Below are 26893 nucleotides of genomic sequence, written 5' to 3'. Positions count from 1 at the left end.
TCCAGCTTTGTTGCTGGGTAGTTGCATCCTTATGACAGTTTAACAAGTGCCTCTATTTGTTGTATTTCCTGATTAGTGGTACACGGGTCTAGATTTAACTGTTTTTAAATTTTTGTTGATTGTTATTTACCTCTCTCTCTGTCTCCCTTTTTTGGTGCTGGGTCGCAAGCCCGGGGCCTCTCACATGCTAGGCCTGTGCTCTGTCATCACGCTACAGCCCAGGCTTGTCCATATTTAATTTTGAGACAGGGTCCTGCTAAAACCTCCCAAGCTAGGTTCCAACATGTGATGCTCCTGTCATAGCCTTCCAAATAGTTGGGACTACAGACATGCACAACAGTGTCCTGGTTTATCTCTCTGTTTTTCTTAAAGGTAGCTTATTAGGTATATTTAATCTGCAGACTGTCTTTTGTCACTTCTGGAGTTTTTTCAGCTATTATCTCAACTTCAATTACACTTATTCACGATATCTTCTATGTCTCTAGTTCCTCACAGCAATTTTCCTGTTTTTGACTTTCCACACTTCCTCCTGCCTCCCAAGTGCTGGGATTATAGGTGTGTACCACTGTGCCCAGCAATTCTTTGTTCTGATTGGTTCTCTAAGACCTGTGTTTATACACATTACAGAGAATATTATTTCAAAAACAGAAATACATTAAATGACCCCAAAGGTTATGATTTAGGGAGTTTTACTTCTGAAGTCGTCCAAATGCATATAAGATTCCTGAGTACCCCAACTTTTTATTTTTGGTACTGAGGATTGAACTCATGACCTCCCACTTGCCAGGCAGGTGCTTATGCCACTGAGCTAAATCCCCAGCCCCTACCCCAACAATTTTTAACGTATCATTTTCCTCAGGTGAAAGCAGTACTTAATCCAAAAATGCCTTTTCTCCTTCCTTGGCCCAATGATATGCTGTGGTTCTAAAAGTCTTAAAAAGTAGTACTAATTTGAGATTTTCAGTATTTTAGAAGTTTGATAGAAATCATATATTAAAAAAAATCTGTACAAAGTAACAAAAATAGTTTGATTTTGGCTGGTATGACACTGATTATCACACTGTAAAGCTTCTGTCAGTGATTTACTTTTGGTTAATAGAAATGTCATTAAACATAAACAATACATTTGGCAAGCCATTTAAAACATACAGTCTATGGAGGAAAGATGTGTTTCCTGGTGATGAAAATATTTAAAACTAGCTAGGCATAGTGGTGCTGGAATCTCAGTACTCTGGGAGGCTGAAGCATAACAATTCAAAGTTTGAGCAACTGGGAAACAGTGACTTAGCAAGACCCTGTCTCAAAATAAAAGGAAAGTAAAAAAGGAGTTGGAGATGTAGTTCAGTGTGAAACCCCTCAGTTCAATTCCCAGTACTCCCAAAAATAAAAATAAATTAAACTACCCTAAAATCCCACTTCCCTTCACAAGTCCCATCACTGCTCTGTTTGCAGGGTGTGTGAAAACATCCCTGCCCTCAGTGAACGGTAGTTCAAGAGCAATCTAAATAATCACAGTAATTTCATACATTTTCCATAGGAACACATTACCCAGCGTCACATTTCATCGTAGGAATGATCTGTTTTAATACAATGCTACTTTTCTATAAAAGATCTCAGAACTCAAAATGTGTTAGAATACTGACCAATCTATTTTTGTGTGTGCAGTACTGAGGATTGAACCTAGGACCTTTGCACTGAGATACAACCCCAATCCTTTTTATTTTCTTTGGTACCAGGGATCAAACTCATGACTTTGTGCTTACCAGGCAGGCACTTATACTGCTGAGCTGAATCCCCAGCCCAATCCCTTTCTTTAAAAATTTTGAGATAAGAAGGTTTTGCCGAATTGCCCAGGCAAGACTTGAACGTTAGATTCTCTTGCTTCAGCCTACTATATGCTGGGATTACAGGCATCTATAACTACACTTGGTTTACTGAACAAGCTTAACACTTAAAAGGGCATCCCAGGAGTGACAAATTAGCTGAAAACTTAAGCCTCAGGTATGCCTAATAATTTAATGGGCTTGAGATGTTTAGTATATTCCAAAATGTAAGCAGTTGGCGTGCTTTCAGTCGGTGATTTTCAATTAACTAGCACCATCCACAACTTGAAACACTAGGGCTGTTTTGAGCACCATTTTTTGTGGGGCTATCCTTAACATACGTCACCACATTCACCAGGCAAACTGAACACCTAAGTAGTGAACACCTAAGTAACAGTGTAATTTCATCAGTAACGACAAGTTCAATGAACTTTAGTCTGTTGCCTTTATTAAAGCGAATTTGTGGGTATGGAGGTGGAAACTGAACCCAGAAGTGTGCTATCACTGAGCTACTCTCTAATCCTTCAAGACTAACCCAGATGGCTTTCAGAGAAGTAATCTTCAGCAACTATGTCTAAAATTTATGTATAGATATTTTCTTGGGGGAGAGGTCTCAGAATTTTTGGTCAGATTCTCAAAAGGAGACATCTATTGGTCAGGCTTTATGGTACATCCCTATAATCTCAGCACTCTGGAGGGCGACACAGGGTTGAGGCCTAGCCAGGGTACACAGCATGTTCAGCATCAGCCTAGATGTGATTAAAAGCAAGACCAAAGCACTAATGGTATTAAAACTCTGCAGCCAGGTTTTTCTAACTTCTAACTTGTCTTTCAGAACCCACAATCTTGTAACCCTTTGGTATTTGACATTTCTAGACTTTTAAGAACAAGAAATTATCTTCTCTGACACTAATACAAATACCTCTCCTAATGCCTCTCTGAATGTTGATGGGAATGTAAAACCAGAGATGAAATTGCCACTCCCAATAGCCCAAGAAGTCAAGATGCTCAGCGTTATCCTGAAATTCCCAGCATACCATTATATCCTTTTCTAGCTTGTAAGATAGTTGGTATATTTTTTGCTATAAAGCTAACCACTGCTGAAATTCTATCTTAAAAATATAAAACCCAACCAATGCTAAAATAACAGTCCATCTTTTATGGCAGTACTTTTTAGCTTGGCATTTTGCTCAGCGGCATAAGCACCTGCCTGGCAAGCACAAGGTTGCGAGGTTGTGAGTTCGATTACCAGCTCACAAGAAAAAAAAAAAAAAAAAAAAAGGAAAAATCAAACCATATTGCTTTAGCTTGGAAAGGTGAGACCATCATAACTCAACAGATCATGCTGGAGTTTTGAGTGGAGTTGTTCTTGGGGGGCGGGGATAGGGTAGTGGGAACTGAATCCAGAGCCTACACAGAGCAACATCCCTATCTCCCCTTTTTTGAGGTAGGATCCCTCTACATTGTTAAACTGTCGAAGATAGGCTCAAACACGCTATCCTCCTGCTCAGTCTTGGAATCGGGCCTGCAGCACTAGGCCTAGCTTTTGAGGAATTTTTACAGAACATTTCTCATCACTCTGTTCAAATACTTAGTATATACAAATGCACAGTATCTCCTCTAAATAAACTATGTACCTGCTTGTCACCTATTTTTGAAACAGCATCAATTGGTTAATAGCTAATGGAATCTTGTAACAGGTAAGACTTGAATTCTTGTCACCTTCAACATGGTACATTGAATAGTAGACTAAGACGCAGTTTCACCTGTTAGTATCTCAACAGGCATCTTGACTCAGCAGTCCTAACTTCCCTAGGTAGCTATGCAAATATGGAATCTTAAAGAAACAGCCAATAAAAATACTGTTGAGTAATGTTGCACACAACGTTGGCAAAAATAATTCAGCGACTATATTTTGATAAATGGACGTGGATCACAGTATTTCAAGATTCCTTTTCCTTCTCTCTCCCTTCAATTTTTAATCTGTTTGGTTCTAAAATAATACCTAGGGATGGAACCTTGATACTAACTTTACAGGTTACTCTTAGCCTAAGGCAATTTATTTTGGGGTACCAGTTGGTAAACTGATAGGCTCTAAAGACTGAATTAAATCTCAAGTCCAAAGCCCTGAACACAAGCCAAGTACACTTGTACTTCTAATTCTTGGTAAGCCACCTCAGGCAATAATCTCAAAGTCATACATAGCAAGACTTAATTGAAGAGTTTGTATTTTGTTTAAAAAGTTTTTATTCATTTTAATCAGGGAAAAGGACAATCTCAGTCAACTTGTCACCTAACCATAAGTTTAAACTTATAGGGTTCACTACTCTAAACACCACACCTACTAAACAACACAACTTGAAATAATCTCCCTTCTAGTCCCTAGGATTCCATGTTGGAAAAATAAACAATCTGTTCAAATAGCCAGTACTAACACTGCCCTATAGCAAAAGGCCAACATAATGAGTCTGATAGCCCCACTATTACAAATATCATTGGAACAAAGTTGCAGGCATCAAATTAGGGAAGTGGGGTAGGTATTGGTACTAAAAACTTATACTGTGAAGTATGAAGTCAACTACTATAACGTGAACAACGTGTATCAGCCCTTAGCAGCTAACAAGGAATCATGGAAACAAACTTTCCTAAATCTAACTATGTAGGTAAAACTCAGTTTAAGTCTTTTAAAAATCTATATATAAAATTTTCCTTTTAGTGCATCAGAAAGGTACCCTAAAATGGCAACTGAATTCACATTAACAAACCTAACAAGTACTATCATCTTCACTGTCCCTTCCTAAGTCCAAACATAAAAAATCAGCTCATGCATTAACTGCACTAAAAGATCGACTAGCATGGCTTTTCTAAACTCAGTACACAATCCTAAAGCATCTTCCTAAGAATGTCCAAATAGAAAACATTTTATTCAATGATGTTGGTGGTGTTACCACCAACAAAAATACACCTAAATTATTCTGCTACCTCAAATCTTTTGTCTTTTCACCAAACTTTAAAAATCTCACACTTCTGATAAAAATCCATTTTTACTACTAATCTTAAATCATACATTTTATTATTTTAGGGCCATTTGTGCACCTCAGTCTCTTAAAATCAAGAGGACAAAGTCACGGTGTTATGATTACCCAAAACTTATTCTAACGGACACCAAGTAACTGCAAGGTCAAAATAACTAGCCAATAACAATACTTGCCATGGAGAAGAACGTAACAAAACTACTAAAAATCCTTGCTCTTTTTGACAAGTACTAGGGATAGAACTCTAGGCCTTGCGCATGTTAACCAAGTGCTCTACTACTGACCTACATCTCCAGTCCCAAATGTATGCTCCTTAAACAGAGTACAGAACAGTCTACTAGAAAGCTTTCTCTAATTGCAGTACCATGGCTTACATTTTGAGACAAAGTACCCGGAGATCAAAACATTATTCAAAGATGTAGCTGAAGCCTCTGCAAAGAGAACTGAAGCCTTACAGCACACAATATACATATGAAAACGGGGAACAGGGTAATTGATCCCACAGCTGGCTAAAGGACCACAGTTTCTCCCTACAGACCCAAATTCCCTACAAAAAAGCCTGCACCTTAATTATTGCTTATTTAAAATTACATCCTTACAGAGCTATGTAGTACCTCACGCAGAAAAACAATCACATAAGGAAGCATTTATTTGGGGTTTAACATGAGAAATCATACAAATAAAATTTGTATAAACACAAATCCACAGTCATAACACATAGCAAAGGACAAAGTAAAAACGAAAACTAATTGGCGGCTATATACAGTTGGGACACAGTTGTGTCTTGTACACTATAAAGTCTTTTACAAAATAATCATTAGAGCAACAGAAGGCCAATCTTCAATGTCGTCCTGGAAGATTTCTTAGCATCTCCTAAAAACAAACACAAAATAACAATTAGATCTGTGCAGCTCTGACAAGTTTTCAAAGGTCCACTTTCATGAATTGTTTTAAGTCCTCACTTTATTCTTTTCTTCAATAATTAAAGATCACATGCATATCCATTTGCAAAATACAGTTTGGTTAATTGATAAACTCACGTTGGAGTTTACAAATGATAATAAATCCGAATCTCTTCAGAAAGAATCCGGGAATGCAATTTTCCCATAGTCACAGGATTAACAGACTAAAGCCTACTAGAAGTATTTCTAGTAAAGCCAAGTAAAATGCTATCATAAACATGAATTTCTAATTGACTTATTATAAGAAAACAAATCTCTTTGTGCATATGATCTTTAACTTATATCCCAGATTTAAAAGTTCTTGTTTTGGTTTGTAGATTTCACTATTAGCTATAAAAAGAAAAAGCAAGCATTAAATCTTAAAGAATGAACACTTAAAATGAGGCTCCACAATTGAAATACAACACTAAACAGAAGACCAAAATGATTAAGCTGTAAAAAGGCATTTATGTACTTTAACTCCTGTAAAAAACCATTTAAGTTAAGTTTAGACACTTAATCTCCAAAAAGATTAAAAAAGAAGCCAAAGTCTGAAGTTTTCCACTTTAATCTTTACGCTGGTACATGAAGTTGGAAGAGACCATACCACAGGACAGCGTTTTCTGGTGTATGCCTTGCGCTCTGCCCGCAACGTGCGACCCCCAGAGATAGACGTGGTCAGGGTGACACACGGCCTGCAATGAAGTTCCCGCTGGCGGGTACAAACAAGGTATAATGTCAGAGTTAGAAGACAACATTCTTGTTTTCCTTAAGTTGTACCCATTTCAGTACTTTACCTGTTAATAGTTCTAAAAAAGTTTAATTATTCCTCTAGACCTCCTGGTACACAAAGCAAACAGAAAAACTCTTAAGTTTTTCTGTAATACTAAAAAAGGTGAGATAAGACTTTAAAGTTAAAGATCTATAGACACTTTAGGCAAAAGAGGCTCATAAAGCAATTAAAAATTAACAATTTAGTAAAAACAGGCTACATAATATTTTGCTTGTACTTATGTTTTGTCTATTGATCTTTAAATTAAATTAAGACATTTCCACTGGTTTCTTGCACTTATACACACCTGTTTTCTCCAATGTCTTCCTCTTTAGTATGGCTGGTAATTATTTTGGTGATTGCCACCTCCTCGAGATGCCTTGCCATAAGTGCTCTGCTGACCTATTATGAAAGGATACAAATTTGATTAAGACAGTTTCTGCATCAAATGGTGTCTTTACAAATACAATAAAAACCACCAATGTGTTAAAACTTTGCATGCCAAACATTAAAGTATTAAGATATTAATAACCTTTAGAAGTTAACTGCAACCCATTCTAGTGTTTTGTAACTGAACTCAGGGCCCTCTGCACCAAGATAAACCCTCAGCCCTTTTTATTTTTTTTTGTCACAGGATTTGGCAAAGTAGTCCAGGCTGGCCTCTGCCTGCTGGGGTGATGGGATTACAGACAGGCATATGCCAACCACACCCAGCTTGTCTCAGTTCTTTTGTAATTAACCTACTACCCTCTACATTGCTATAATCACATTGTAATAAACCGCAAAAAGTACTCCACACAGTAAGCAGAAAATCTGTACACACAATTTCAGAGTGAATGTATTTTGACACTAAATTTTAATACCATTGGTTTATGAAAGTAAATTAAATATTCTTACCACTGTAGTCTGCATATCCCTGTCCATATCCATAGTTCCCATAGTTATACCCAGTATAATCATATCCGCCATAGCCACTATAGTTTTGATCACCACCATAGGCACTATTGTAATTTCCATATCCTTGATCATAATAGTTATTAAATCCTTGGTTCCAGTTTTGGCCCTGACCTGAAACAATGCAGTGATTGTTAGGAAACAACCTCTGATTCTCAAATGTTAACAAACCCATACTTTCTTATACCTTACTCTGTAAAATGGACACACATCTTGCTACCTACTAGAGTTGTTATGGGGGCAGAAAATCCAAATGTCTTGTCCCAGTCTCAAGCTTCCTAAATTTAATGGGGTATTGGGGATTGAATGTTAGGGCCTTGCTGAGCTACATCCCTAGCCCTATTTTGCATGCCAAAACAGGATCCCACTAAGCCATCCAGGCTGGGATGAACTTAAGATCCTTCCTAGAGTGAGCTCATTAAAAAACAAACCAGAAAGCACCCATCCCCTAAGCTAGTGTTAAAGAGTAGTTTCAGGTTTAAATTTCGCCTTGCTTTCTCATTGGCTTAATATTACTGAGCAATATACAGCTTTTAGACCATGGACTCACTTAACAAGAGTTAAGTCTCACCTCGGCCACGACCCCTAGTACCACCTCGTCCCCCAGCTGCAGCACCTCTTCCTCCTTTTTGTTGTTGCTGTTGCTGCCGATATACCTCTTTGGGTTGTGCAACTTTGATTTCACACTGTAAACAGAAAGTATAAACAGGATTTTCACTGAAGTGCTAACACCAAACCATTTTTTCTTTTCAGTGTAGTTTTTCCCCATTCCAATCCTGTAATTCTTTTAATATAATTAAATAGTTTTACCTTCCCAGAACCAATTTGATGGTATCTGCTTTCTAACAATTTCTTGACTGGCTCTTCATCTGTGTATGTGATGAAACAAAATCCTCTCCTTTCATTTGTTTTTGTATCCATGGGAAGCTCAATATTTTCAATCTGCAACCAAGACAAACACTCGAGATGTCAAGATCATCCAGTAATGGTAAAAAGTACAGAAGGTGTGTTTAGATACCACAGGTGCTTATCAGTTGAGTTCTGAAAAGGCACTGTATTATGAATCACCTGAAAACATTCACTGTGTATTAAGCATTAAAAAGAATGAAACAGCTTTTAACAGCATTTTTTGCCCAAGAGATGCCAATTGTGAATACCAATCACCATCAGAACACCTAGGTTTTGGCCAAAGTAAGTTAGATACAGATTTTCATTGTAATACAGAAAGCAACAATAGGGCTGGAGATTTAGCTCAGCGGCATAAAGCACCTGCCTTGCAAGCAGGTGGTCGTGAGTTCGATCCCCGGTACCGATTAAAAAAAAAAAAAAAAAGAGCATCAATTAAGGTATGTTCACCAGAAAGCACTTGAGTAGTAATAACTCAACCCTATCCTACAGAGGCAAATATTAAGTGTCACATAAACTAGATCTGGGATGCACATTCTATAAATACAACACGTATAAGATACATGTAAATCGCATCGCACCTCTCCAAAGGCTCCAAAATACTCTTTAATTTGTTCTTCAGAAGTATCTGGGCTCAATCCACCCACAAACACCTTTTTAGGTGGTTCTTTCCCTTTTAAAGCTTTGGCCCTTTTGGGGTCTATCAATTTGCCATCCAGTTTGTGTTCTTTTAGTTCCAAAACCTAGGAAACAATTTAAGAAAATGTCAGCAGTATACAAACCTCAGAACAATTTGCAAAACAAACAAACACAGAAGCAATGCAAAACACACGCCAACCTTATCAACGCTAGCAGCATCTTTGAAAAGCACAAATCCAAATCCTCTTGATCTTCCAGTGACTGGATCTGTTTTAATTGTGCAGTCTACAACTTCCCCAAATCGAGACAAATATTCAGTCAGATCTTTCTTGCTTGTATCCCAGCTCAAGCCTCCAATAAACATTTTACTAGAAATAAAAATTTAGTGTAACTGAAATGATACTTTAGTCTTGTAATTAAACCCGTGAAGTAAATCCAAAGCAGATTTTCTAAAGGAAAAAAATTTTTAGTCCATTTCAGCAGACACATATGAACAATGGGCCACGACAACCTCAAAATTCAAGTCAGCAGAACACTTTCCATACTGCAAACTCTAAGCGCCAACAGTTTCTGGAAAAGATTCTGGCCAGATTCCACTGCATCAGAAAGCCAAACTTCCTATCTGGCCCCTCCCAACTTCGGTTTACTCGGTCCTCAGCTGTCCAGCCAACGAGCAACCTAAACAGCTAGTTGTGTAACGTTGTGGGCCTTTCTGAAGCGCCCAAAAACATTACGTCCCCAAGTCTCCGCTTAGGGCCGCGCGGAGCAGCCAGGACACAATGAAGAGGCGGCAGCAGCTGGGGCAGGAGGCGCGCCGACCTGGCCCCGCCCCCGCCCCGCGCGGCGCCTGCGCAGTCGGGACGCCACCGCCCTCTCCACCCTGCCCCCAACCTCCGCGGCCTCTCGAGTCCCCACGCCACGTCCCCCTTTCCGGACTCTTCCTAGCTTGCAGGGCTCGGGGGGCACGCGGGGAACCGCCTCGGGGAGAGAACGGGGGCAGCGCGCGGCTCCCGGGAACGAAGGGCGCGTGCGGCGCGCTGGCGGGGAACAGCAGTGAGGGGGAGCGTGCGGTACCCGTCATCCTGTTGGTTCTTGCTCGCGTTGATCTTGGACCCCTCGGCGAACTCCTCTATATTGCTATACTCATTCATGTCCTCCATGGTGGCGGAGCCGTCGGCAGGGGCGGGCGGGCGCGCAGTCCGGGTCGCGGGGGTGGTGGCGGCAGCGGAGCGTTGTATGGAGCTAGATTTAAAATGGCGGCGGAAGAGGTCCGGGCGCCGCCTGCGCCCTCCCTTTATAGCCGCCCCGCCCGCCAATCGGGAGGGCTGCTGCGCGGTGACGTGGCGCGGGGCCCGGCGCGCCCCCTGGCGGGCGGAGCCGGCGGCAAGTGAAGGGAGGAGAGGGGCGAGTTGCCGCGGTGCCCGCGGCCGCCAATGGGAGAGACTGCGGGAGGCCAGGGGCGCGGGAGCGGCGGGGAACAATGGCGGCGGCACATGGGCGAGCCGGGGCGGGACTTCCATCGCAGGCCTCCCGGCGGGGACCGCAAAAAAAGGGGTGCGGGCTGGGGGTGAGCAGAGGCTCGGGTGCGAGATGCAAGGGCGGTGGGTCCGGGGCCGGCGATCGCGAGCGCGCCGTTACAGGGCCGCAGCCCCTCTTGCCTGGAGAGCCTTTGTCCCTGGCGTCGGTCCGGCCCGCTTTTAGCACTGAGCGCTCTGCCCGCCTTGGGCGCCTTCTCTCCGGCGCGGCGCGGCGGCGGCGGCTGCTATCGCTTAGCGCCGTGCGGGATGCTACGAGGAAGGCGGCCCGCGCTCTCCCGCCTCCCGCCGCTGGCGCGCGCACGCGTGTTGTGTCCGCGCCGCCGCGACCGGCAGACAGGAAGCGGGCGACTGCGCGGAGCTTCTTCCGCTCCGCCTAGAGCCGAGGCGCGGCGGGCGGGGTATAGTGGAGGCCGCGGGGGCTGGGACACTTGCATTCCACGCGCCACCCGGGGCCCTGTTCGCCAGCGCACTCGCCGGTGCCTGTGCCCCAGTTCCGACCCCACCCGGTTCCCCGCTTGTTCTCCCGAGCAGAGCACCAGACTTCCGAGCTCGCCAGTGTTCCCGCCTCCGCGGCGGAAGCGGCCAATGGGCGCAGGCTCCCCGTGGGCTCCGCCCCGTCCCGCCCACGCGGTCCCTGCTGTACAGTAGCCCGGCAGGGTGCTTGTCTGGCTCCGGCCGTGCAGAGCCGGGCTCTCGCCGTGGGGAGATGGTCGTGCTCTCGGTTCCCTCCGAGGTCACCGTGATCCTGCTGGATATCGAAGGTACCACAACCCCGATTGCTTTCGTGAAGGTGAGGGGCGCTGGGAAGCTGCTCGCGCCCCGAGACCCGAGATTCCGGGGACGCGGTGGGGATGGGAAAGTAGGGAGGTGGCGGGCGGGCATCTCCGCGGCACCATCTTCCTTGCGCCGGGTCCTTGCGCCTGGGTGGACGTAGATGGTGAGGAGGAATGGAGGTGGCCGCAAAGCAGGCGGGGCACAGGTGGGTGCCCCAAGCCTCGAAGGTGAGCGTGCTTGGTGTATCGGCTCTAGAGTGGCGAGGCGGCGTATGAGACGGAGGAGTATTTGGGAACTGGCCTCTCAAAGTGGAAAGCATGAAGCGTGGAGGTGCCCACCCTGTTGTCTTGGCCCTGCTGTCCTGCTGCGAGTACTCGAACTGCACTACTGTGATCCACAACCTTGGTTTATGGAGACACTTCTAGGCTCCGTGCATTTTCCTCAGAAAACCACAAAACCTGAAGCTTTTATTCAAAGCATTCCTCTTGGTAACCACTACTTGTGTGCACACAATTCACAAGCTTATTCTTTTAAATAATACCGGGTTGTTTTTGTCCAATACTGTCAGAATAAATACTAAATGTTAGTATTTTTAAAGGAGTTCTTTAGGTTTTGTGTTCTCTTTAGCTTCCAGAGGTTTAAGAATTCATTTCAAGTGCAAGTATTAGAGATGTCTGTGTAAATAGTAAAGAGATATAGTACAAAAGACCCCAGTGGTCGAGGAAACTGAGCAGCCTGTTTTAAATTATATTTTTAAAAAGTACCAGTGAAGAATGATTTTCTGGATGTAGTTATAATACAAAATTTATACACACTTTTAGCACTCCAAATGTAATAAGTACTTGATAAAATTTTTAGAAGAATCGCAGTACTGGATATCCTAGCAACTTTTCATCTATGGAAAATTTCAGGACTGCCCAAATGCTGATAAAGGTATTATTTTTTCTTTTTAGTACAGAATAGCTGCTCTCTTGGTTTTGAGAGAAAAAAAGACTTCTAATTTTTGTGGTTTATACTTTACAATTCACTAGCGTCACTCTAGCTCGCTCTCCTGTCCATTATGAGGAAAACATAATGACAGCAGAGGTGGTGGTATGGCATTCGGTATATACCATTCTCTGAAAGTTGATTTTGGGGCAGATGAAATCTCATACAAATCGATTTTGTAATAAAAACAACATTCCTCCCCACTTTTCTACTCTTCTATGCCAGGTGACTTTAAGAGCCATTTGTGGGAGCTCTTGTGGCAGACTTAACTGAAATCTGAGAATAAAAAAAGCCCTAATGACCTAAATAGTTGTGACACCAGACTATAGGCAGGCTGCAGAAGAATGATTCCAGACTCTTGTTTGAAAAATAGTTTCTTGTGCCCTGTCTTACAGTATCTGTAACTGTTACTATTTGTTGTGCATTAATTTATCAAAACTAGTATTTCTGAAAGTATGTTAAGAAGAATGTTCAATTTGTGATAATTATGCCCAAAGATTTCATTAAACCTGCTTCGAGAAATGCTAGTTTGAATATGTCCAACTAGATTTGTTTATTACATGACTTCTTGAAGCTTTGTCTCAGGCGCCTCTATGCACACACTTTGTGAGTCTTCAAGAAAGTGGAATTTCATGTTTGCAGGAACAGGAAGCTTTTAGCAGAGCACCTCAAGGACTGAGTTTTTGAACACTTTAAAAAGATGCTAAATTATATCCTTGAACTTTTAAGCGTGGAGCTGAAAGACATTCTGCTTTGAGCACTAATATAGTAGGGATGTGAACTGGTCCTGCTTCCTGTGGAATGAGGGGAGGAAAGTGAGCTGTATATACCTCACTGATTAAGGTTTTGAAAAGTCGAGCAATAACCTTGGGATTTGAGCCCAAGTTGTCTAACCAGAAACTCACTCTTACTGCACTCAAATTCTGTAATGGGTCTGCAGTGTTTGTCCAGGCTTCTTTGCTTGGCTACTGTATATGTTAAATGACAGTTTATATGCAAGCACATCAATCTATATGAAGTACTATAAAATTATGTGGGGACAAATTTCACTTGATACTGCCTCTTGGTGATAAGTTTAGGTGTGGATTCTTAACTCAGAATAATTATAGATGAGTCTTTCCTTGCCTGTATGTTTGGTTCTACAGGTAGAGGGTGCTTTGAAAATCCAAGTAGAGTTGGTCAGTAGGTTCTCCTGAAGTGCCCAGTCAGTATTCTTTAGAGGCTGATTTTCCATCTTTAAGGAAATTGGGTGCAACTAGTTTTTCCTTTAGGGTTGAAACTTATTCCTACTTCTTCTCTGAGCATCCAATGAACTAATTTATTTGGGATTAGAAGATAAAAACAATCTTATGGCAGCGTCAGCCTCACACTGAGCGACTCAGCCTGTAAGATCCTGGGGAAAGGGGGTCATTGCTAGAAACTGAACACCCTCACTGGGTGGAATGGCAGACAGATTGCTAGTAGTTTTTTTCCCTTTTTCTTTTTTTTACTGAGCACTTACAGTTCAATGTGTATATGACGCTACCTAAGTATATAGTATAACATCAAGAGTCTGGGATATCTTAGGCAATTTCGTAAAACTTCTCTGGAAATCAGTGTTTTTGTTTATTGCTGTCAGTTCACACCTTTAGCCTTGACATTCCAGGCAACATTGTTTGATCTTCATCTTTTTTTTTAAGTACTACAGATCAAACCCCTGGGCCTTCACACATGCTAGGTAAGAGCTCCACCACTGACCCACACCCCCAGCCCTTCAATTTAACTTAAATTTAGAGACGGTCTTGCTAAGTGACCCAGGCTGGCCTTGAACCTTTGATCCTTGTCTCCCAGGTACCTGAGATTTCAAACCAGTTCCACCAAGCCTGGTTATTACAGTTTATTTTCTGAGTCATAAAATGTTATGCTGGACTAAAATATTATGATGGACTAATTACTCATAAGAGAAAACCAGTGCCTGAGGGGGTGTCCTTGGTGAGGATTACACAGTTGGTTGAGAGCAGAATACCAAGGGGAACCCAGCTTTTCTTGGATGTGGCCACTTTATGTCTTCAGAGTCACCAGTTGTCTCTTGGCAGGATAGGACAGGTCCTTTTGGGATCAAGTTTTCTCAGCTGTTCACTGAACTTTCACAGTGTTGAACTCCCAGCATTTTTTTTGGTCATGTGCATCAACAGAATTGAAGCAGCATTGCCCATTATTATACTATTAATAAGTTTTAAAATAACTTGTAGTTTAAAGATGGTAAAGTAATAAAAATAGTGAAACATGATAGTGTACATTTGTACTCCCAGCATTCTGAAAGGCTGAAGCAGGAGGTTTGCTCAGCTTGGGTAATTTAGCCATTTAGTGAGACCGTGTCCCAAAATAAAAAAGGGCTGGGGATGTGGCTCAGTGTGAAGGCCCTGATTTTAATCCTCTGTGCTTAGTGCAGACAGTGGGTCAGTGTTACCATCTTTTACCCAATTGAATCATCTTGTATGCCCCCTGGGGTATGGGCACACCATGAAGCACCCACTTGATTTTGTCGTGGGGATGTGCTATGCATTTTCTTTTAGCCTGTGAACCTATAAACTGATACCATCAACAGTCCTTGCTAAGATTATCCTATTCAGCTGTTGTTTCTGAGTTTGGAGAAAATGATCTATTAGGTAAAATGCTCAACATTTAATGTCTTTCTTGTTTCTTACCAAGTTAGTGTATGTTTTAGCAGTTGTGATAGTTGTATTCTATAAAGTTACCGTGAGCACTGTTAGTGAATTGCCCCCAGTGGAAAAAGCAAAGTTGAGTTCCTGCAAGCCTCTGGTTATAGTTTCACCAACCAATCGATACATGACCTTGCTTTATGTGCGTTTCTGTTTGCTTTATTTAATATATATAGTTGATTGTCTAATATTGAATCATGACCAACAGGACTATAACTAATGATTCATATATGAAATTTGTCACATGTATTTTCAGTGCAAGGCACATAATGACTTTTGAGGGAGCACTAGATGGCACTTAAGCAAAAATCACCTATGAAAACATGGCACTAAATAGATCTTGGAAAGGGTACTTGTTTATATTTTGGGAGTTTAAATAGGCATCACTTATTCAACCTCAGCTAGAAATATGCCCAATTTCTGATGAAAATTTTTCATCTCTAGGCTTATGTTCAAAAATGACCTTGAAAGTACCATGAGTATTGATTTTTGAAGTCATAAGTAAATTTTAGAGGCTGTATTAATCCAGGAACAAGAGGAGTTGACAGTAGAGGGTGGCATTTTAAAGAAGGATTGTACAATTCAGGATGACCATCTTGGTTCTGATGTGTAGGCAGGTAAACTTTGTGGTGGCTCTACTTTTGTTGCTGTTGCTGAAAATTACCAGTTTTAGTGCTGAGTATCTGTCGATGTCCGCTCCCGGCCGGCAGGAAGGACACACGACAAAGTCTGGTAGTGGACAACCTTTTCTTTTTATTTTCCTTCTCCGTACAGCCTGCCCTGGGTTCTCCCAGCTGAAGCCTCCTCTGGTCCGCTCCCCGCGGCTCCTTTTGTGCTTCAGTCTGCCCCAAAGCCTTTACCGGTCCGCTCTCCGCGGCTCCTTTTGGGCTTCTACTTCCGGGCTTCTACCTGGCTTCTTCTTCCGCCCAGGGGTGGCACCGGTATATATACGGGTACAGTGTCCAATCATGTTAAAGTAAGCAAGGCAAGCTGATTGGCTAACATCATCAGTTGCCAGGCAGACTATATTGTTGAGCGGGTTGCTTACGCGGTAAGCAGGAAACTAACGTGCTCGATGGGAGGGGCAATCTACCTCAGGCTTCACTCTTTACTACAGGCCGCACGTCCGCCGCGCAAGGCGAGCTATCACAGACGCGGCTCCCAACAAGTACCGTGTACTTTTTTTTTAGGGTTTGGATTTGATAGGAAAGAGATTGTGGCTATGTAGAGGATAATAGGGTATGTAGGGGCAGGAGTTTTAGCTTAGAGATAAAAGGTACTAGCTTTGAGAATAAGGTACTTGGCAAAGTTTTGAACAAGAATCAGGGAGAACCTACTTAAATTACTGCTACATTATTGAAAATTTCTAAGAACTACTCAGGTGAACAAAAAAAGTTCTCATTTTTTAAGTGCAAAATTTCTTGGGGAAATCAAAGCTGTACCAGAAATTTCCAAAGGATATACGGTGTCACAATCCAAGGAGTTGGTGCTACTGAGGTTGTGCTTGATGGTCTCACCTTGGAGTTGGGATCTGATAAATGTGGGTTTGAGTCTTGTATTTATTTTGTACCAGCTGTAAACTCTTTGGAACACAGTTTCTTCATCTGCTAAAAGGGATTCCCTTGTAGGGTTTCAAGTAGATGAACTTGAATCCCTTCCTTTTTTGGCCACTGTGGTACCAGCACCCTCGGCCAATCAGTTCTCTGGAACTCTGAAGATACAGATACTCTTTTTTTTTTTTTAACCGGTACTGGGGATCAAACTCATGACCACCTGCTTACAAGGCAGGTGCTTATGCCACTGAGCTAAATCCCCAGCCCCTGTTTCTTTTTTTTAAACCTTATTTCAATTACTAACTGCTTGTAATGATAACCTTCCCTGTTCCCTGTGATTCATTGCATTTAATTAGATTACAGTTTATCTTAATTACAGTTTAACTTCCTCAGTGGGTCGTAGAAAACGCTATCTTATCAGCAACACATTTATTAATTTATTTTGAATGTAGATAGCGAATCTAACATTCATTTTTATAGGCTTCAATTTTCAAAGGGAACATGCAGTGTAAACACCCTATCCTGCTTACTCTAGAAAAATGGGGATAACAGGGTTACAAATTCTGAGCCCCTAGGGGCCCCATGGAGCAGCCAAACCATTGAAACTTCTTGGTAGTTTCTAGTGTAGCCTTTGGGAAGGATGTTTAAAGAGCAGTGCTGATGCCACCACTACCAAAAATACCTGGCAGATGGCATGGACGTTCCAAGAAGTAGTAAATTCCCATTGTTAGAAGTAGTCAAAGCTTGGAAAGCCATTTTAAGAGATGTTCTAATAATAAAAACAATAAAAATCAAAGAGGTAGAACAGGCTAGCCTTGGCGCCTTCATACCAGACTGCTTTTGTCCAAGTACAGAGCCTGGCAAAATGGGTGGCAGGGCTGCTTCCAGCTTGCCCGCCCCATGCCACAGGCTTCTGGCTTTCAGGTACAGCTGGCTGCGTTGTAGAGGCAGTGGTCCAATGACTGCAGATGTAGTAGACATGAAGGAACTAAAGATGTTTACAAAGGAATTAGATCTAATTTAATCTTTGTAATCTTCCTGCACAGCCAGTACTACGAATAAGTAAACATAGGCTGAGAGTGTCCTAAATTGAATTACTGTTGTTTCCTCCACTCCTCCGCCCCTTTCTTTTTTTATTTCTGGCTTTCTTGCTTTGTTTAGGATTAGAACCAGGGCCTTAGAAGTGCTATGCATGTGCTTTACTGAGCTATATTCCCAGCCTGAATTACTATTTTTGAAAGAGGGAAAGCAAAAATTACATTTCACAAATATATGAAAACCTACGTATTGTTTTGGCAGGGGATGGCTTTCATTAAAACTTTCAGGAAGGGGCTGGGGATTTAGCTCAGCGACATTAGCTCCTGCCTTGCAAGCAGGCAGTCGTGAGTTCGATCTCCGGTACCGATAAAAAGGAAAAAGACAAAAAAAAAAAAAAAAAAAAAAACTTTCAGGAAACAACTGATTATGTGAAATTGTTCTAGATGACTATTACCATCCTTCATTAAAATAGTCTGTCATTCAATACATTTTATCAGGTATGTAGCTGTTGCATTTTAGTAAATACAGTTCTTTGAACAGAATATTTGTTCTAGTAAAACTTTAATGTTATGAAATTTTTATTAAGAAAGATTACGCTGTTTTAGCGAGGTACATACCAAGTTTTACTACTAACAATCATTCCCTTCCTTAGTAATCAACCGACAAACTTATGTCCTTACCTTTGTTTTGGTACCTTCTCACCTCCATGGTTTACAATGACCTGGCCCTGAAGAGGAAAGTATTATATTGTTTATGTAGGTCTGTCAAGGAACCTGGCCTCATCCAGTCTCCTACTTAATAGTTTGCAGTGGATTCAAAAGTATCCGGCTTCCCATCTTAAGGGTGTGACTTGGCATGGTAGAAGTTGAGATGATGTCACCAAGAAGGGCAGCTGAGCTCCCCACTCCTCTGGGAAAGTTCAGTCTGATGCATGGCTAACACTTCACAGAATGACAGGTTGGACTGGCTCTGAAGATTGTTTGAATGGTAATCAGTTCGTGAATATCTATTTATCTACCTATCTACTATCTATCTATCTAGTCCTCTGATGTTATTGCCATAGTTATCCAACCCCTTTGAGAAAAATAGGTGGCCTATGAGTTTTCCTCTTGCTGAAACACAATACCTGACACCCCAGACTTAAAGAATTGAGAGTTTTAATGTAACTCAGGGATTCAGTCCACAGTCAGCTGGCTCCCAAGAAGCAATGTCTGCGTAGAAGGGTGGAATGGGAAGCAAGATACTCGGTTCCCAGGTGTGGGAGACAACTCCAGTGACTCCCCGTAAATACAAAACAGTTACTGCAGCTTTGATTATTTGGAAAGTTATTTCATTGGACTGATATGTAGAGAGCTGGCTATGATATTTCCTTCTCTTTGCAATTGGCTCTAAGCATTGCAAATAAGGCTAGCAGAGGTGCTGGTATGTAATCTCTAAAGCCACCAGACAGTCCTGTTTCCTCACATGGTGTTCTCCATGTAAAAGATATGAGCACTGCGGAATGTTAGCCTTAGGAATGTCAACTGGGTAGGAGCCTCAAGGTAAAGAGGCTATGACTGACTCCCCAGGGCACAAGAGTTTGCATATCAAAAACCCAAGCCACAGCCTCCCAAAACAATTCAGTTGCTACCTTAATTAGATTGTGTGAATTGATCCTTCTGCATATCTTTATCTCTGCAGTTTACACAGATGCTTTTCTCGCACTTGGCCAGCTAGCTCAAATTACCAATTCCCACCACTCTGACTGTCACTCATCCCTGAGCCAACCCCTTCTTCACAAGATAATAAATTCTGGGAGGAGGCCTAGGATCAGGGCCCTTGTCCGCACATCCTCATGGGGATTTGACTTAGGACCCCTTGGCTGCCCTTAGCTTGGAACATGTCTTGGTGTCTTTACTTTCACCGTGGGTTGCATTAGTGGTGGTAGATTGAAATTAATTTGCTGGTATTCCAGTAACGTCTCAGTGGGATTACAAATACAACTTTTTGGATTGTAAGAAAAACTAAAAGGAAGATTATAGTACTTGGATAACTGAACACAGTATTTGTGATTACAATATCAGGGACCTGGAAAGAGCTGGGGAACAGTGTCAGGAGGGAAGTCTGCTTTACTAAACCTGTAGGTGCCTCCCAAGTCGGTTGGTTTGGCGTTGTTAAGCTAAACCACTCCATGTGGGAAGGCTCGCCTATGTCCCAGAGAGATGCTTGGGGGTAAGGTCACCTGAGAGAGTGACTTGGACCCAGTGCACAAACACAGCGCAAGTGTGATTTTTCTTCACACTCATCCCAACTCAGCTGATTGCTTCTGTGCTGAGAGGGCTGTCTTCCCAAGGTTACAGTCTGGCCATTATGGTTGAAATTCAGGTTTTACTGTAGCCATGTCCAGATATTCACTACGCTGTTTATTTTGATGTTTTAAAAAGAGACAGGATCTCACTGTGTAGTCCAGGCTGGCCTGGGGCTCACAGTGAGCATCTTGCCTCAGCCTCCCAACTCACTACTCTTGTCTGTTGTATTTAGTTTCTTGTAATTTTATTCTCAGGATAACTAACCAATAATTTGTTTTTGTAGGAGAGTGGCTTTATTTAAAACACTATCGACAAACTTTTGTTTTTTTACTACAATGAAATTTTGCCAACTTTTTGCTCTATTGAGAGTATACATTTTTACTGTGGAAAACTGGTTAACAAAAATGATGTTTTAAAAATAATGTCATAACCATGAGAGAACCTTTTTTTTTTTTTGTACTGGGGATTGAACTCATGACTGTGCATTTGCAAGGCAGGCACTTATGCCGCTGAACTAAATAAATCCCTCGCCCTTATAATATTTTTTTCCATTAGAGGACCTTTGTAAACATTTGGACCTCTGCATTATATATTCTTCAAAATAGGATTTTGTTTTGTTCTTTGTTTAGAATGTTTTTTTTTTTCTTTTCTTTTTTTCTCTTTTTGGTATGGGGGATCAAACTCACAATCTCACGCTTGCCAGGCAGATGCTTACGCTGCTGAGCTAAGTCCCCAGACCTTTTTTTAGTCTTTTTGAGACAGGGTTTCATTGCAGTTCAGGGTGGCCTTGAGCTCACTTTGTAGCTCAGGCTGGCCTCAAACTAACAATAATCCTCTTGCCACAGCTTCTTAAATGCTAGAATTATAGGCGTGTGACACCACGCCCAGCTTTGTTTCGAGAATATTTATTTATTTATTTATTTTCTTTTTGAGGCAGTTTCAGCAGGTTACTCAGGTTGGCCTTGAACTTGTGCATCTCCTGCCTCAGCCTCCTGAGTAGCTAGATTGTAGGCATGCACCATCACACCCAAGGAAGAATGTGAATTAAGAACCATCAAGCCACTTCCTTTTTCTTTTTTCTTTGGGAGCAGTGAAATTGTAACCACTATTAACTGCCTTTGTGTTACCTTATTTTCAGGCTGAAAAATTTTAAATTCTTAAATATTATAAATCATTTCCTTTGTGTGGTTCCCCTGGAAGACTTCTAAAATAGTTTGTTAAACTAGCTGTACTCTTCAAGAATTACTCTTAGAAATGTTTTATTACTGATTTTCTTTCTTTCTTTCTTTTTTGGTACCGGGGATCGAACTCACGACCTTGCGCTTGCCAGGCAGGCACTTATGCCACTGAACTAAATCCTCAGCCTTATTACGGATTTTCTTAAAATGAAACAACTAGGGGGTTGGGGATTTAGCTCAGCGGCATAAGCGCCTGCCTTGCAAGCAGGCAGTCGTGAATTTGATCCCTGGTACCGATAAAAGGGAAAAAGACCAAAAAAAGGAAAGAACTAAATATTATCGTAATAATTTTAAATTTACTAATTCTATCCTTTTCTCATTAAAACACATCCATAAAGCACATTCATAAAACACATCCATATTTTGACTTTTGTGCATTTATGAGACAGCTCCCTGAATCAGATCCTCAGGAGTTTTGTGGCCCTGATGGAGTTGTTTTGTGAGACGCCATTGAGCCGAGAGTAACAGCCTTTCAGCATTTATGGAGTGTAATTATGGTTCTCTGAAAAACTGGCATGTTTAGGTAGTTTTCTAATCTGTTCTACATATTGCTAACCATAACAGCCTCTTAGGTGCCTAGTGCACTAATAATAAGCACAGATTTATCTGTAGAACCCTAGTTTAATTGTAGTATTGGGATGTACCCCAGAGCTTCTGACATGCTAGGCAAGCACTGCCACTGAGCGACGTCCCAGTACTAGTGCTAGCTTTAAAAAGTATGTTTGAGAGCATACGTATTATAGCGCACATCAGGCTAAGGTATAGTTACTGGCTCTTTTATAAGTAATTTAAAGGCATTTTTTACCTTTATAGTTGTTCAACATGTGTGTCCAGAGAATGAACAAAATGGTCACAATTTCGTTTGTTGTGCTGCGTAACACTTTTGCGCTGAAATCAGACTGTTGACATGTTGACCCCAGATTATACAAATGTTCTAGCTGTTGCGATGCTTACTTAGATTCTAGCCACATTGCTTGGCTTTCCGTGTCTGTTTGGTGCAGTGGGGTAAGGAGAATGGGCAGGATAGACGATGGGGCTTTCCTCAGAAGTTGAGAACTGTTTGAACCTTGGACTGCTGTGACTTTGCTGAGTGCAGTGGTTGGGGTTTACTTCATGACCATGTAGTCCCTGTGAAGGCTGTTCCTTAACACTGCTGTGTAAGGCCCAGGAGGAAATAAGCCTGGCACTTCGCAAGACTGAGTTCCTTGAGCACAGCCCTGGGTCTGCCTGGCCTCTCCTTGCCTCTCTAGCAGAGGTTAGGGACCCGGATACTCTGTACCTGCAGGTTCTTCCTGCGTTGATTTAGAGTTGCACCAATAAAGCTGAAATGAGAAATAGGTAGACCTTGTGGAAGGCTGCATTCATTTTGAAAGCCTTGGAGCACTTCAGGTCGTCAGTCCCTGGGAGGCCCTGACTATCACCAGCCTGCTGCATTGGAAGGTTTGGCTTGTAGGAGCCATGGACAATGATGGAGCAGGGATAATGAGGAGCACAACCAGCTGAGAAAGAAGCAGGTGTAGAGTGATATATCCCAGTTGTTTTGAAACTGTCTTGTTATGTTGTCCAGGTGTTCTTGATTTCCTGAGGCCCCAGGACATCCTGACTTTGGCTATTTTCAGTCAGGGCCTGGCTATGTAGGCTGTCCTTGAACTCATGGCAGTCCTGCCCCAGCCTGCAAAGTCTGGGAATACAGGCATGTGTATCATGCCCAGCTACTATCTTGTATTTTGTATCAGGATATTACTTATATACATGTGAGTTTATAAACAATTCCAGTTTATTTATTCCTGCTGGTTAAAAGAAAGTCATAGTTCTTGTACTTTCTTGTGTATCTTCATTTGGGAGTTGAGCTCAGACTAGGGTTTTCTGAAATGTTAAGAAGTTCTAAGGGCTAAAGGTGTAGCTTAGTAGTAGAGTGCTTGCCTGGTATGTGTAAGGCCCTGGGTTCAATACCCAGAACCGCTAAGAAAGAAAAAGAAAAAATTCTTACCATATAGCCAGACTTCTGTTTGTTTTGGTCCCAAACACAGTGAAAGATGTTTTGTTGCTCCTGATCTGTTAACTGCATCCTGATCATATCATCCTTTAGGGCTGTTAGCCAGAAATGAAGTTTTCTGTCTCTCTCTCCCTCTCTCCTTTTGTCTCTCTTTTTGCCTTTGTTAATGCTTCTGTAATATTAAAAACAGAGTAATGGTCCAGAAGCGTGGTACAAGGAGGCGGCCAGTGGTGGGGTAAAAGAGGAAGCAGAAAGTGTCACTTGCGCTCCAGAAAGCTGGTCCAAAGCTGGGTCTGTGCGGTTTTAAACGGCAGGGTGTGGTGACACACACTGGTGCCACCTGAATTGGAATCATTATTCCACTTATGCTATACTTAGCCCACTCTGCAGGGAACAGAGTTGCCTATTTTGGAACGTTTTACTCACCCAGGTGCAATGAAAACATTTGGCAGCTGCTGCTTTATACACTCGGGTAGGTCAGGTGAGCCTGCCTGTGAGCCTCTTTTTTATGTTTTGGTTTTTTTGAGTCAAGGTCTTGCTGTGTGGTTTAGGCCTAGCCTTGAATTCATTATGTATAGCCCAGGCCTGCCTCAAACTCCTCTTGCCTCAGCCTTCTGAGCATTGGGATTACGGTTGTGCCATCCCACCTGCCACGAACCCCTTCTTACTTGAGATGCTACTCTGTGTGGTGTGTTCTCTCTGCTAGTCTTCTCTGGGTTAATCTTATCCTCCTTTGGTATTCTTAGACATTTTATTCTTAGAAGTCTTTTATACTCGGGGTTGGGGATTTAGCTCAGTGGCATGAGACCTGCCTTGCAAGCAGGCGGTGGTGAGTTCGATCCCCAGTACCGATTTAAAAAAAATAAATAAATAAAAAGTCTTTTATACTCTTAAAAATTTTTGAAGAGCTAAAGGACTTTTATTTATGAAAGTCTTACAAATATTATGTTAGAAATTAAAATTGAGAAGTAGAAAAATGTTCTTTCATTTTAAGCAGGAACAATAAACCCATTATTTTGATGTATAACTAAATACTCTTGTTTTTATAAGGCGGTTTTTTGTTTTGGAAACGTGATTAGAAAGAAGAGCAGCACTGTGTTTTTGCAGCTGGCCTGAACGTGCTGTTGAAGACAGCTGGGTTCTCCTTTCTGCATTTGGTCTTTGGTCCCAGCACCCATCCTGTTGCTCCTGGAAGCCCCATTGTATACTCCTGAGAAAATGAAATGGCAAACACATCTTAGTGTTCTTGGGAAAGCGGTTTGACCTCAAGGGCTCCCTGGAGGGTCTCAGGGACTTTCAGAGGCTTTGGGCCACACTTTGAGAACCATTGCTTTAAATCCCAGTTCTGTTGTCACTTCTCTAGCGAAGTCTTCCCTAACCTTTCGTACTGGTTCTCCCTTTTTCTGACCTAGTAGTAGTATGTACCTCTCGTTTGTAGCATTTATGACAGTAGCTTTTAAAAATGTTTAATATGTGCTTCTATTGGGCTCCTTTGGATTAGGGCTCATCCATGGTGCTTTGCATCTCATGGTTATAACCAGTTCTTACCACAGGGCCTCCAAATATTTAAATAAAGGAGTACATGAATTTAAATAAGCAGACTTCTTGAATTCAACTCAGCTACAAAATTTGTCTTAAAATATGAAGCCTTCTCTACATGGCATGTATTGTATTTCTTTTTCTTTTTTGTTTTAGATTGGTCATTCCTAGGAGATTGATTATACCGCTATACTGAACTTGCATAACACTGTTCTAGGCTGGCTGCTATGCCCCTGCACTGCAGTACATTGTTTTTGCCTGCTCTCTCCTTGACTAGCTTCCTAGCTGTTTTTAGGGCTAGGGTTGTAATTTATATTTTCAGTCCACTTCTAATGTCCCAGAATTTGATTTGAAAAGGTGTGCATACTCCAAATGCAAGTAAATGTAAATATTTTAATCAAAAAAGGGCCCAGAGTATGACTTTTTTTTTTTGGCAGGTTTCCTATATAATTCAAGCTGGTCTTAAACCCACTGTGTATCACAGGCTGGTCTCAAATTTGGAGCGATCCTCCTGTCTTAGCCTCCCAAGTGCTGGGATCAAGTTTATAAGAGCCCTGAGTTCAGTCCTTAGCACCCAATAAGTAAATTAGTTGGTAAAATTTTGACCAAAGGGAAGTTATCTTCTTAAGATAGGGATTACTGACAGTTTATTAATGAATTATTTTACATACCATTTTCTTTTAACATTGCCCGTTAGGTAGTCTGATTACCAGGAAAAAGTTGTGGTGATCAGATTCTGAGTTTTCTATATATGTGTTATGCATAGGTCACCCTGAGTTCACCAGATATTTGAGTTACAGACTATCTTGTGTTATACTGCTGCTGGAAGCAAGACATACTCAATTTATGCCCTCAAGGAGTTGTGGTCTAACAGTTAGTGCAGTTCAGGAATTGGTAGACTTTCTGTAAAGGCCAACATAGTAAATATTTTATTTAGGCTTTGTGAGCCATATGGTCTCTTATCTAGATCTTCAGCTCTGCCATTGTGACCCTAAAGTAGTAAGAAACACTGTAAATAAGTAAGTGTGACTGTTTTCCAATAAAACTTTGTTAATAGGAACAGGTAGCTGCTCAGATTTGCCTATGGGATGTAGTTTGCTGGCCTTGGTCATTGTTTTTTGGTCAGTGTCTCATTCATAAAACCATACAGCAACTTTCATTAAGCATTCCATTAATGTACTTGTTAGCTCTGACAAGGTTATAAAAGAACTGACTCTTGAACAGTGAACAAAAACTAACTTCTTTTCTTTTACATCTTTACTCTTTTTTTCTAGGACATTTTATTTCCTTACATCAAAGAAAATGTGCAGGAGTATCTGGAGGCACACTGGGAGGAGGAGGAGTGTCGGCAAGACGTCAGCCTTCTGAGGAAGCAGGTGAGGCTTGCCCTTGCTCCTGTGTGTCTTAAGATGGTGGCTGGCTGGAGGGTTAGCGCGTGCAGAGCACAGGGTAGAAGCAGTGCCCTGCATTCACAGCGGAGGCAGGTCCAGTGACTTGCCTGGTGAATATACACAGTACATATGACCTGCGGTCTGTAGAATGCTCTCTTTTGGAAGCTGTTTACATTGCACAAAAAGATCATGCAGTTGTAAAAGTAAGCCCTTCTTGGGTGCATTGGAGAAGGTTTGAGTAGTCTTAACAGGTTCCATTGATACCACCAAGTGGTTCTGTAGCTTACTGCCAGGAGGCAGCAACCCTCACTGCCCTTCATGGAGCTTCTGGGTTGTCCCACATCTTCTTCTCACCAAGCTCACACCTGGCCCACCCTGCAGCCCCACCCTGGTCTCATGCTCTCCACTCAGCTACCCACCTTGCACCCCAGTTCCTCTTCTGTCTTCCCTGTTGTATGCTGTAGAGTTCCTGTGCTCTTGATTTTCTTAGCAAAATCCTTCAGTGACAAAGCTCTTCCACGGTGCACACCACTAGTTCATCGGCAGTCAGTTTTCTCACACTGGGTATCAAAACATCCTGTATATTTCGCGTGTAAAGTCAGGCATTGAGGTTGCGTTGAGAACACAGTCATGATCTTGGAGTTCATGAGGTTTTAGGTTTTGAATTTTCTACTTAATTCACTATTAACTTGAAATAACCCCATCTCTCTTTAGAAAAAATTATCTCAACCCTTATTGAAACATACATATTCCTCTGTTATATAAAGAAGATACATAAT

At 41.8% G+C, this 26893-nt stretch overlaps 2 protein-coding genes across 5 annotated transcripts in view; one reads left to right on the top strand and one right to left on the bottom strand.

The window, feature by feature from the left end:
- Positions 1-5489: 5489 nt before the first annotated feature.
- Positions 5490-10812, bottom strand: Hnrnpdl (heterogeneous nuclear ribonucleoprotein D like). 2 transcript variants are annotated; one of them, XR_010046934.1, is made up of 9 exons: positions 10145-10812; positions 9270-9438; positions 9013-9174; positions 8336-8467; positions 8097-8211; positions 7469-7639; positions 6879-6973; positions 6407-6511; positions 5490-5731 (listed from the first exon to the last, which is right to left on the bottom strand). XR_010046934.1 is itself a non-coding variant. In XM_063247183.1 (8 exons), exons 1-7 carry the CDS (start codon positions 10588-10590, stop codon positions 6903-6905), a joined length of 1266 nt encoding a protein of 421 aa, XP_063103253.1. In that variant the 5' UTR covers positions 10591-10812; the 3' UTR covers positions 5490-5731; positions 6879-6902. The 2 variants fall into 2 exon arrangements, 1 of the variants encoding a protein (XP_063103253.1); XM_063247183.1 differs by lacking the exon at positions 6407-6511.
- Positions 10813-11037: 225 nt separating this feature from the next.
- The window catches only part of Enoph1 (enolase-phosphatase 1), a 40247-nt gene continuing 24391 nt past the window's right edge, over positions 11038-26893 (top strand). For 2 of the 3 annotated variants that reach the window (XM_063247185.1, XM_003477686.5), the window contains exons 1-2: positions 11038-11398; positions 25998-26099. In XM_063247185.1, coding sequence (XP_063103255.1) covers positions 11315-11398; positions 25998-26099 — 186 coding nt within the window. In that variant the 5' untranslated portion in view covers positions 11038-11314. The remainder of the gene's footprint in view (positions 11399-25997; positions 26100-26893) is intronic. The other variant, XM_063247186.1, reaches the window with a different exon arrangement.

The sequence above is a fragment of the Cavia porcellus genome, unplaced genomic scaffold (genome assembly GCF_034190915.1).
Source record: "Cavia porcellus strain 051 isolate PalLab524CR breed Dunkin Hartley unplaced genomic scaffold, mCavPor4.1 scaffold_4, whole genome shotgun sequence".
Taxonomy (NCBI): Eukaryota; Metazoa; Chordata; class Mammalia; order Rodentia; family Caviidae; genus Cavia; species Cavia porcellus.
Note: the sequence above shows the minus strand (reverse complement) of the source record. Positions and strands in the feature narration are given on the sequence as shown.